At 39.6% G+C, this 12,813-nt stretch overlaps 1 protein-coding gene across 2 annotated transcripts; it reads right to left on the reverse strand.

The window, feature by feature from the left end:
- Positions 1-2,314: 2,314 nt before the first annotated feature.
- LOC133550907 (APC membrane recruitment protein 1-like) lies at positions 2,315-11,855 on the reverse strand. Of its 2 annotated transcripts, none has more exons than XM_061897042.1 (2): positions 11,641-11,855; positions 2,315-6,097 (listed from the first exon to the last, which is right to left on the reverse strand). In XM_061897042.1, the coding sequence occupies exon 2, from the start codon at positions 5,989-5,991 to the stop codon at positions 3,037-3,039; it is 2,955 nt and encodes a 984-aa protein (XP_061753026.1). In that variant the 5' UTR covers positions 5,992-6,097; positions 11,641-11,855; the 3' UTR covers positions 2,315-3,036. The 2 variants fall into 2 exon arrangements, with proteins under 2 accessions (XP_061753026.1, XP_061753025.1); XM_061897041.1 differs by having other exon boundaries at positions 11,463-11,855.
- Between the last annotated feature and the right edge of the window lie 958 nt (positions 11,856-12,813).

The following is a 12,813-nucleotide window of genomic DNA, read 5'->3' on the forward strand; positions in this document are numbered from 1 at the left end:
TCCTACACCCCCCGTCTTTACCATCAGCGGCACACCCCTCAAGCACGTTGAGCAGTTTTGCTACCTCGGCAGTACTCTGACCCCAACATGCCAGATCGATGATGACATCCAGGTTCGTATCAACTCAGCCTCCTCTGCCTTTGGAAGACTGCGGGTTTGAAAACCACCACCTTCGAACCTCAATGAAAGTGTCAGTCAACAGGGCGGTGTGTGTTTCAACTCTGCTGTATGGGTCAGAAACCTGGACAATATACCGCAGACACATCCGCTGCCTTGATGCATTTAACATCAGATGTCTCCAATGCATTCTTGGCATCACATGGCCGGACAGAGTTCCTCATACAGATATCTTACAGCGCACTGAGTCCATAAGCATAGAGGCTCCCCTGGCACAGCGACAACTCCAGTGGGTTGGTCACACCATCCGGATGCCAGGACACCGATTGCCTTGTCAGATGCTTTATGGTCAGCTCCTTTCAGCCAGCAGAAAGCCCGGAGGACAAAAGCTGCGGTACAAAGACCAACTGAAAGGGATATTGAAGAGTTGCAACATCAAACCCCACAAACTTGAGACAGCTGCAGCCAATCGATCGCTGTGTCGTTCGCTGTGCCATGACAGGGTCATGTATCTGGCGGAGTGTCGGAACCCAGAAATCAGAGGTTCTCATTCAGGAGAGGTCCCTATCTCCTACACCCCCCGTCTTTACCATCAGCGGCACACCCCTCAAGCACGTTGAGCAGGCGAAGACACCACCCTGCAGTTCCAGAACCATCCCAGCCCCCTGATCCAGGCCTGACATGTCCACATTGTGGCAGGACGTGTGGTTCCAGGATAAGACTTCATAGTCATATGGCGGGGCATCGTCGCCAGCAACGATAGCCACCGACCAGAACAACAAAATGGAAGCTATATGATTTGCCTGAGCAGCTAGGATGGATTAGAAAAGAACATATTTAAAAAAATAATAACAATAAAATAAAAAACAATTATTATTTATTTTACTTGAGACTTCCTGTGGGCTGTAGTTTGGGGAACCCTGATGTAAATATTTAAAAACACCAATGCTTTTAATTCAGTTTAAAACAATCAATACTTAAAGATCTTGAGGATCCAAAATGCCATCATTCATGAACGTGTGAAAAATACGTCATACATCAATGTATATTATGTTTTACTTTCAACGCTTAGATCTTTAGATCAACCCCCTCGATTATAAGTTATTATTTTTTGAGCAATTACCATTTTAAAGTAAAAAACAGCCTGCATGGCAGCTTAATGTTCTTCGTCCACATTGCAACTTTTTTTGTGACATTTACTTGTTTTTCTTTAGTCAACTTTTTGTGTGTTTTTTTGTAACAGTATTCTTAAAATTTGCCATGGGCTTTAAACAAATTAGCCGAGGGCCACAAATCCACAAATGCTGCACTTTGGACACGTCTGTATTAAATAATTTGCAGATAGTCTAAATAAACATGCTCTCAAATAAACTTTCAGGAGGCTTTATCTTTTAAAATGTATCATTTACAGTAATTCTAGCTGACTAAATAATGTGATATAATTTAGTTGACTAAAACTAGACCAAAGGGGTGAAATACATTTTCGTCAAAAGACTATAATTAAAACTAAGTTAGAAAATTGCTGTCAAAATTAACACTGCTTTGTGTGACTTCTACTGGAGGTTACAATACATTATATTACCTTAATTTGTTTAAAAAAAAAAATATATATATATATATATATATATTTTTTTTTTTATGGTGGGCGGCTTTAATTTTGCTGTGGTGATGCTCCACAATCGATTACATTAATGGAGAACCCTGACTACTGCTTATTCTCAATGAATGAATAATAACATGCAAAGACACCAAAAGTTATTTTGGGGAGTTGACCACTGGTAAGGCTGGGATATACTCTCGCGTAACTTGCGTAATCGACGCCGTCTTGCTCCTCCCCCTGCAGACACTGATATGCAACTCTGAAAAATCCTTGCAAGGTTTTTTTTTTAATCCGCTCAACCTGACTGGGATTTTTGCAAGTGTGCTGCTACAGTTTTTGAGATAAGCATCACAGAGCATATTCTATTCTTAGTAAATTGAGAAAAATAGCAAACTGAAGTCAAAATGTCAGTATGCACTAAAAAAGAGATGATGTTTTCCTTAGAACCAGTTACCCCCTGCCATGGACATTTGTCTGTGATCTGATTCTTTTGTCAGAGATACACATTTTGGAATTGTCGTTATGCATTTCTACTGTTGAAAACGCTGGTTCTCAGGAGGTTATAAATGGACAAAGAACATAAAAATGCAAATACATCGAGTCTTTATTTTAAGGCAGTGTTCTACATTGATATAACAGATTTTTTTCCCAAAAATGTTTAAGATAAACTGGAAGGGAATATTGATCATTACAGAGCACAAAATGTAGAGGATATAAATATTAAAAGAAACATTTCCTCATGACAATATTTAAAAAAAAAACACACATTAAATTCACAAGATGAATGCGAGGAATTGTTTTCTAGCTTGCATTAAATGGGTTCTCAAGCTGAATTCCACTCATGTGCTATGCAGACCTGATCCTACCCTATTATCAACAGTAATGATATGTGCAAAAACTATGAATCTTTTTGAACATTTTCAATACGACAAATAAAAGCTAGCAAGAGACTTGTTTTATACTGCAAACCAACAACTAGCTTGTACATAGTTTGAACTGCAATGCCAGTGTTGGCTTCAAATGAAGTGAACCAAGAAAAACGGCTAAGCGGAAGCAATAATTGGGGCGAATATGTGCAGTAAAGAAGACACAAATATAAGGTCGAGTAAAATACTTAAAGAGGCAACTTTGGATGATAGTAATTTCTGCATGGAAAACAATCTCTAAACACTGTTTGCTCCTCCCAATGATCCAGATTAGCAGTATTTTAAACTTATTTCCAATTTAACTACTTGTGCAGACAACAATATTTCAAAAAGCTTGTTTAAGTCTGCCAAAAGTATCACTAAAAACTTAAGAATCAATGACACACCACTGTATTATTGAGAGCCTTTCAACTGTAACATAATTTTGGGGTGTTTGTTGCCAGCTGCAGGGCTCCCCACATCCCTTGGCGGGTTATCCGTAGGACCACCAGTCCTCAGAGGACTTGCGGTATGAGTAACTCTCTCCCTATTAACTGCCTCTCTGCTTTTACCACACTGGATGTACGACTGCAAATCAGCAGCAGCTTTGCAAAACGCGTCCTCGTCTGCATCACGTGACGTTACAAAGGTGTTGTGAGGTAAACAAGAATCTGGTTGTAAAGGAAGGTGGCACGGCCTACTGCAAAGCTCGGCGTCCTGTGAACTTACATTGCGAGACAATGCCAAATCCGAGCATAGGTGGCGCTTACTATCGAGTAATGAATCGGAAAATATTGTATTTTTCTGACCTGCTTCAGGCAGGCTATCGTCTCTCAGATGGTGGCTTAAAGCCATTTCTGAGCGAGTATGCCAAGGTAAGGCCATAGCACTACCACCGTCTCGAACCTCTGTTGCCGACATGAGGACATTCTTTTTGGATCTCTCTGAGTTTCTTTCAGCCTGAGGACAGGAAAGGGTGGCCGCTCTACCCTCTCTGTATGCATCAGCTATATTCAAGTGAAGACTTTCCGTGTCCAAAGACCTACTCCTCCTGTCTAGAGACAAAGGATTGGACAGGGTCTGGCTATGTCTTGTAAGGCCCATGTGCCGTGGGAGACTAGAGATGGCCCACCTGTTATTGATCAGACTCTGATCGTACAAGTCTAACATTTGATAGTCACATTCAGCAAATGCATCTTTTTGGAGGTAGCTGTCTTCGAATTTCTGATAAGATGATGAGATGTCTTCTTCCAGTTCCATGTGAATCTGCTCATCATACTCCCCCTCATTATGCATGTCCACAATATCAAACGTGACTATAGTGGGTAAGGCCTCCATATTTAGGGTGAGGGCAGTGTTCCTCTTTAAGACGTCCACGTTTGTGTTGTGCAAGTTACTCAGAATCTGAGAATTTTTCTCGTAGTCTTCAAGCGCTTGGGAGAAACACACAGTTTGGTCATCATCCAGACTGCTGCAATCCAGACGTTGGGAATTAACATTTCGGAATGGCAATGCAACAGGCTGGTTTTCCCCAAGATGTTGTTCTATGGGTTCACAGAATGTTCCAAATGCAGGGTCGGATGTACTAGTGGATGATAAGTTGCTGCTCCTCTTCTCATCAACATTGATAGTTTTTGAGGAAGCAAGCGCACTTCCCTTTTCATCAAATGCATCTGCCTCATAATTCTTGCTAAGCCCTGTCTGTGGTTTTGAATTTAAATTACAGTTTTTCCAGTCTAATTCTTGCCTAGCTAAGGTCTTACATGTGCTCTGCAACTCGATAAAGTCCTGCACTTTATAAAGGTCTGTTATTTTTATTTTATTAATGTCGGAGAAGGCAGAATCAGTCCCATCCATTGGCTCACTTGGTCTGGAACTTGGCAGTCTGTGTTTGCTATCATTATGCGGACTAATAAGACTCTCATCTGTTGCAAACAGTTCATAGAGGGCATCACCACTGTAACTGTCTCTAGGTAATCTGTCTGTCCTCAGCCGGTCTGTTCTGTCCTGTCCATCATCCGGACCTGGGGTAGTTGAATCATAGTAACCCTCGTCGCTATTAGGAACGGATTCTTGATGCTCACTTTGAGGTGTCAACACATCATTTGAAGTGTACATGGTGCTGGCTTGCTGTGCATTGTCACTGTTCACCAAGTCCATGTGGTGTAAACAGGTGGGGGTGGCAGCCAAATTGGTGTGGTCCTGGTTGCAAGAACAGCAAGGTTCCTCTGATGTGTTATCCCAGAAATCTTGAATAGACTGCTCATCTAAATCTTCAGGCGAGGCCATTTCCTCTCCACCACCCTGGTAAGTGAGAAAACATGAGGCCCTCTTTCCTCCTCCGTTTCTACTCCTTTCTCCAGAAATGGTACTTTCTGTAATGCTGTCATCTTCTTGATCCGCAATGATGTCTCCACACCCAGTCAGCGAATCAAAGCTTTTTAATGAGGCCACCTCACCGTAAATTAGGTTCAGTTGATCAGACGAGCTAGCAGGTGTTTCAGACTTCAGCGTTGGATTGGATGTCATCTCAAGTAACAGGCAAGGCTCGCTGTGTCCTCTACTGATCTCCTTGTATTCACTGGTAACCACAGCCATCACATTTATTTTATCTGTATGATCAACACATAACTCATCATCAAGCTCAGTTTTCGGGATTTCTTGTTCTGGACTTTGCTCTAAAGACACCTCATTAGCATCAGTGCATTCAGGTGCCAGTGAAATATCACAGGTAGCAAAATCAGGCACAGCTGGTTCAGATTCCAGGCACTCTGTAAGAAACTGGTGGGGGTTGTCCTGGACAACAGGCACATCTTTTTGGCAGTAAGGAGAGGACATGGCAATCATTTCAGTTTTATCTGAACCACCATTTTTATGGTTTTTTTGATGCTTAAAACTACTGAAAAAGCTTTTCAGCCCTCGTTTCTGTCTAGTGATGGACTGTGGTTTATGTTCACTGGGGGGGGACATTTCATTACATTCATTACTAAGAAGCTTTTCAGCACAGTCACTCTGGTTGTGGTACTCAAAATCCATGGTGGAAGTGGATCCACCTCTCATGTTGTCATCATGACTTATTTGACTAAGCCCATCATGTGTTTTGCTTTTGTAGATTCCCTTTTTAGAAGACCACCTACTCTGGTTTTTACTCCTCCCTCCGAAAAAGCTTGGTAAAATACACATACTTTTGCGAACGCCAAAGAATGTCAAGGCAGTCCTAAATTTCCCTGATTTCTGAGATTTGACGATCGCATTTGATGCATCAGGCTGATGCTCCTGTTTAATGTCAGGGGGGCCACATCTGGAAAGAGATTCTGAAATGGTCTCCAAGGTGTTATTTGGGGGCTTGGCAACGTCACGAGAAGCCATGGCTCGTTCACAAAAGCATGACTTTTATCGACGACTGTTTTGCTGAAGGTCCACAGACAGCAGTCTGGTTCACTGGAGTCACTTCTTCATCCTTCCATCAGAAGTCCTGCATTGAAAGGAATGAAAAATTCAAACAATAAGTATTTACTGTTAGATATGACTGCTACCGCCTGTCTCCATTAGAGTCACGGGTAAACTGGAGCCATTTTTCCAGCCAGTCATCAAAGTCAAACCAAGGTCTGAAAGCATACAGTGTGTGCGAACAACTATTCCACTGGTCACGTGCTACTTTTATATGTTTAAATTAAGTAATTACAAGGGCTTTACCGGTTTGTTTGAACAACAATTTGATTTGATAATTGTGGTTGCGATACGATTCACAATTCCCTTTTTTTTCCCCAAAACGTTTTGATCTGATTCTGAAATGATTTAGTGCGTTAAAATCGATTCAGTAACCTTTTACCAAAAAAGATTAACCAGTGTGACAGTGCAGGTAAAGTTTCCTATTATTCCTGTTATTTTTTTTATAAGGGAATAAAATATGTCTGTTTATCTGTGTTCTCCCTGTGATGACGTGGCGACTTGTCCAGGGTGTACACCGCCTTCCGCCCAAATGCAGCTGAGATAGGCTCAAGCACCCCCTGCCACCCCAAAAGGGACAAGCGGTAGATAACGGATGGATGGATGGATGGAATAAGATATGAATGAATTATGAAAACAAACAAGCGCGTACACAACAATTAAGGACCAATGCATTCACAACTTATTTGAATAAGTGCAACCAACACTTCAGGTTGAATTAAAAAGAGGAAACATTTTCTGCTCACATGTTCAACATTAAAGCAATTACAAATCAAAGTAGAGTAACCAACATTTTTACAGTACATTTACCGGCTAAATAAAGTTACCTGACCGGCCTTTACGGTATCTGTTCTTTGCCCTGGCGTTACCAATAAAGGACAGCGTCCCAGGTGTGCGGCAGCATTTAGGTCCCCTCGCTTCCTAATTTCAATTACCTCCTTCATCCATCCCTTGTCCTTATTTGTTTCTATTGAAGTGTCTTTTTCTTGGCTGCCAGTTGTTGTGTTCTGGAAGTCTGTCCTTCGCCGTAAGTAGTTCAGCTGCCACTTCGTTTTGTCGGTCGCCTCTTTTGTGACTTAAAGTTGTGTTGCGACTTTAAATTATTGTGTTGTATCGTTTGTATCTGTTGTGGCTTTTGCAAACATGCTGGAGCTGAAATTTTTGTTGTTGTCTTGTGGCGTTTGCGTTTGTTATGACCTTTCTCAGCCAACTTAATTTGTATATATATTACAGATATAGCCAAAGACAGCCATATACAAAATGTGCAAATATTAAGACGACAGTGGCGCGCTTTTGAGAAGAGAATGTCCAACTGGAGCACAGCGCCAAGCAAGTGTGCTCTATTTTTAGAGGGACAGGAGTACAGTCTCTAAATGAGTACATTTTATAATAATTCCAGAAGAATATGCTAGATTTTTTGCTAGTTGTTTTTAATAAAAAACTAAGTAATTAAAAGTCTGTAAACACTTGAAAAAAATTCTCTACAAAGTACATTTTAGGCAGCAACAATTGAAGATATGAAAAAAGATTAAATAAATATATATATTTTACTACTAATTCATAGTAACAGATTTGTTTTAAATGTATGTGTACATTTTTTAATCTTTTAAAAACATATATATCAAATTATAAAGATTACTTGATGACATCATGGTAGGCTGTGGCTTGTAGTGTATCTTGCTACAATTCTGTGGGGATATCTTCAGCTGTAGCTTCTCTACATTTAATCGTGAGTAACTAGTAGCCAGCCTTACTTAATTTTCCAAGTATCTTGCCCCTCACTGACGAGTTGTTAGTCAATTTGAGCCCGGCTTGCGTGCTAACCATTATTCCGTGGTCACTTGGCAAGGTACATAACTGCGTGGGACGGCGCGGTGCAGTTGGGAGAGTGGCCGTGACAGCAACCTGAGGGTTCCTGGTTCGAGCCCCAGCTTCTACCAACCAAGTCAAGTCTGTTGAGTCCTTGATCTTGCTACTGATGGGCCATGGTTTAGGGCAGTGGTTCTCAAATGGGGGTACGCGTACCCCTGGGGGTACTTGAAGGTATGACAAGGTGTACGTGAGATTTATTGTTAATATTCTAAAAATAGCAACAATTCAAAAATTCTTTAGAAATATATTTATTGACTAATACTTCAACAAAATATGAATGTAAGTTCATAAACTGTGAAAAGAAATGCAACAATGTGAATTGTGAATTATATTTATATAGCGCTTTTCTCTAGTGACTCAAAGCGCTTTACATAGTGAAACCCAATATCTAAGTTACATTTAAACCAGTGTGGGTGGCACTGGGAGCAGGTGGGTAAAGTGTCTTGCCCAAGGACACAACGGCATTGACTAGGATGGCGGAAGCGGGAATCGAACCTGCAACCCTCAAGTTGCTGGCACGGCCGCTCTACCAACCGAGCTAAACCGCCCCAGTGCAATATTTAGTGTTGACAGCTAGATTTTTTGTGGCCATGTTCCATAAATATTGATGTTAATGATTTATTTTTTGGGTGAAAAAATGTTTAGAATTAAGTTCATGAATCCAGATGGATCTCTATTACAATTTCCAAAGAGGACACTTTAAGTTGATGATTACTTCTATGTGTATATTTTTTTATTTAAAATTGAATCACTTGTTTATTTTTCAACAAGTTTGTAGTTACTTTTATATCGTTTTTTTCCAAATAGTTCAAGAAAGACCACTACAAATGAGCAATAGTTTGCACTGTTATACAATTTAATAAATCAGAAACTGATGACATAGGGCTGTATTTTACTTCTTTATCTTTTTTTTTTCAACCAAAAATGCTTTGCTCTGATTAGGGGGTACTTGAATTAAAAAAATGTTCACAGGGGGTACATCACTGAAAAAAGGTTGAGAACCACTGGTTTAGGGCAATGCATAGCAGCTACCGCCATCAGTGTGAATGTGTGTGTGAATGGGTGAATGTGGAAATAGTGTCAAAGCGCTTTGAGCACCTTCAAGGTAGAAAAGCGCTGTACAAGTAGATAAATCAGGGGTCACCAACCTTTTTGAAACCAAGGGCTACTTCTTGGGTACTGATTAATGTGAAGGGCTACCAGTTTGATACACACTTAAATAAATTGCCAGAAATAGCCAATTTGCTCAATTTACCTTTAATAAATTAATCTATATAGGTATAAAAAAATGTGTATTTCTGTCTGTCATTCCGTCGTACATTTCTTTTCCTTTTACGGAAGGTTTTTTATAGAGAATAAATGATGAAAAAAAACACTTAATTGAACAGTTTAAAAGAGGAGAAAACAGGAAAAACATGAAATTAACATTGTGAAACAGTTTATCTTCAATTTCGACTCTTTAAAATTCAACTGAAAAAAAATGAAGAGAAAATTACCTAATTCGAATATTTTGGAAAAAATTTAAAAAAGAATTTATGGAACATCATTAGTAATTTCGGTTCGGAGCCGAGTGTGAAACGACCGGAATGAGAATCAGCACCTCCAAGTCCGAGTCCATGGTTCTCGCCCGGAAAAGGGTGGAATGCCATCTCCGGGTTGGGGAGGAGACCCTGCCCCAAGTGGAGGAGTTCAAGTACCTAGGAGTCTTGTTCACGAGTGAGGGAAGAGTGGATCGTGAGATCGACAGGCGGATCGGTGCGGCGTCTTCAGTAATGCGGACGTTGTACCGATCCGTTGTGGTGAAGAAGGAGCTGAGCCGGAAGGCAAAGCTCTCAATTTACCTGTCGATCTACGTTCCCATCCTCACCGATGGTCATGACCGAAAGGATAAGATCACGGGTACAAGCGGCCGAAATGAGTTTCCTCCGCCGTGTGACGGGGTTCTCCCTTAGAGATAGGGTGAGAAGCTCTGTCATCCGGGAGGAACTCAAAGTAAAGCCACTGCTCCTCCACATAGAGAGGAGCCAGATGAGGTGGTTCGGGCATCTAGTCAGGATGCCACGAACGCCTCCCTAGGGAGGTGTTTAGGGCACGTCCAACCGGTAGGAGGCCATGGGGAAGACCCAGGACACGTTGGGAAGACTATGTCTCCCGGCTGGCCTGGGAACGCCTCGGGATCCCCCGGGAAGAGCTAGACGAAGTGGCTGGGGAGAGGGAAGTCTGGGTTTCCCTGCTTAGGCTGTTGCCCCCGCGACCCGACCTCGGATAAGCGGAAGATGATGGATGGATGGCGTTAGTAATTTTTCCTGATTAAGATTAATTTTAGAATTTTGATGACATGTTTTAAATAGGTTAAAATCCAATCTGCACTTTGTTATAATATATAACAAATTGGACCAAGCTATATTTCTAACAAAGACGAATAATTTTTTCTTCTAGATTTTCCAGAACAAAATTTTTAAAATAAATTCAAAAGACTTTGATATAAGATTTAGATTTGATTCTACAGATTTTCTATATTTTCCAGAAATTTTTTTTGAACTTTAATCATAATAAGTTCGAAAAAAATATTTCACAAATATTATTCGTCGAAAAAACAAGCTAAAATGAAAAATTTAATTACAATTTATTTATTATTTTTTACAATAAAAAAAAAATACTTGAACATAGACTTAAATTGTTTGGAAATAAGAGGAAGGAATTTAAAAGGTATATGTGTTTAAAATCCTAAAATCATTTTTAAGGTTGTATTTTTTCTCTATAATTGTCTTTCTGAAAGTTATAAGAAGCGAAGTAAAAAAATAAATGAGTTTATTTAAACAAGTGAAGACCCAAGTCTTAACAATATTTTCTTGGATTTTCAAATTCTGTTTGAGTTTTGTCTCTTAGAATTAAAAATGTCGAGCAAAGCGAAACCAGCTTGCTAGTAAATAAATACAATTTAAAAAATAGAGGCAGCTCACTGGTAAGTGCTGCTATTTGAGCTATTTTTAGAACAGGCCAGCGGGCTACTCATTTGGTCCTTACGGGCGACCTGGTGCCCGCGGGCACCGCGTTGGTGACCTCTGAGATAGATAGATAGATAGATAGATAGATAGATAGTACTTTATTTATTCCTTAAGGAAAATTAAAATTTTCAGCACAAGTATAAACCATTTAGTGTCAATTTGATAGCCAATAGCAAGTTTGCTATTTTTGAGCACACTGAAAGACTATTTTGGCATTAGCTAGCAATAAACATGAGCAAATATAAATAAATAAATTACGTGTTGTGTATATAAATGCATTAGGAGCAATACCACAGATACAGCATTTTATTTAACATGTGTTTATTTACCATCAGAAGCGAGTTTAATGTTTTTATTCTATAAATAATATTGTTAAGAAATGCTGAATTAGGTCAAAACAATAAATGTAATACAGACTATCAAATTCGGTACTGGCAGGCTATATGAAGTTATGACATTAGCAACATTACAAAATGCCTTCTAATAGAGTCATGATGTAAACAAACTTACCAGCTGCAGCCAAAATATCACATCCCGGACCTCAGCGAAACAATATTTTGGTGTCACTAACTTTAGTCAAACTCTTGGCTCCAAACGTTGTTTCGGTCAAAGCTTAGGAACATAAACGGTATTATTTGTTCCAGCTAAAGCTAGTATCTTCTGCTTGCTAACATGCTAACATGCTAACCTTCGTCAGCAGCCGCCTCCAAGTTCCAGTTACTATCCAATCAGTCTCTCACTGTCGGTAATGACAATCCAACCCTTTGAGGAAAACACTGTAAAAATAACCAGACATTGTGTTGCTGTGCTTCATCGAGCCGCACACGCTTCCACTTGAGACGATGACAAAAAACCCCCCACAAGTGTTTTAAAGGCTGCACAACAGTCTCCTGCCGGCGCATGTCAGTGACGCAAAATGTGTAAGCGCAGTTGGGCTTCATGCAGCGTCGCTATAGTCACCTGCACACTTTCAATGCGTGTTTTATAGGATTGATGTATATTGGAGCCACATTTACAACTCTCACTACAACGTTTCTTGGTTGTGGGTCGAGTTCAATTGTTTACCCTTTCTTGAATGTACAGTTTCTTGCACAATGGCAGATACTTAGTGGACGGACACTCCATTAGGTACACCTGCACATTGTAAATACCTACTTAATTGAAAAAAACTATTGTATTATAACAATAATATTAATGAAAAAAAAACAGCACATTATAAGATTGGTATTATATATTTTTATTCATATAGTATAATAATGTTAATGCATATATCCATCCATCCATTCTCTACCGCTTATTTCCTTTTGGGGTTGCGGAAGCGCTGGCTGGAGCCTATCCCAGCTACCATCGGGCGGAAGGTGGCGTACACCCTGGACAAGTCGCCACCTCATCGCAGGGCCAACACAGATAGACAACATTCACACACTAGACTTTATTGTTGCCAATCATAATATTGTAATATTAATTCACTTATTACTAATATTATATTGTGAAATAGACTAAATAATCTGAGTTACTATATGAGAATAATTAAACTATTTATATAACAATGATATAATATTATCACTATTATGTTATTCATAACAATACCAGTACATTCTGTAATGATATTATATTTATTATAATTATAATATTGTGTACATAGTTTTTAATTGATCTCTGCTACAAAAACAATATTATTTCAATCCTGCATGGATTATTACATTTTATGTAGAAGCTACAAATGGGAGCCATGGATCCTAAATGCACAAAATAGCAAGATTTTTTTCAGAAAACGTATTTCAATCATTCAATCAATGTTTACTTATATTGCCCGAAATCACTAGTGTCTCAAAAGGCTGCACAAACCACTACGACATCC

The sequence above is a fragment of the Nerophis ophidion genome, linkage group LG04 (assembly GCF_033978795.1).
Source record: "Nerophis ophidion isolate RoL-2023_Sa linkage group LG04, RoL_Noph_v1.0, whole genome shotgun sequence".
In the NCBI taxonomy this organism is placed as follows: Eukaryota; Metazoa; Chordata; class Actinopteri; order Syngnathiformes; family Syngnathidae; genus Nerophis; species Nerophis ophidion.

What these genes read in the sequence shown, in the direction of transcription:
- LOC133550907 (XM_061897042.1), bottom strand. Translation starts at nt 5,991, where the DNA reads ATGGCTTCTCGTGACGTTGCCAAGCCCCCAAATAACACCTTGGAGACC.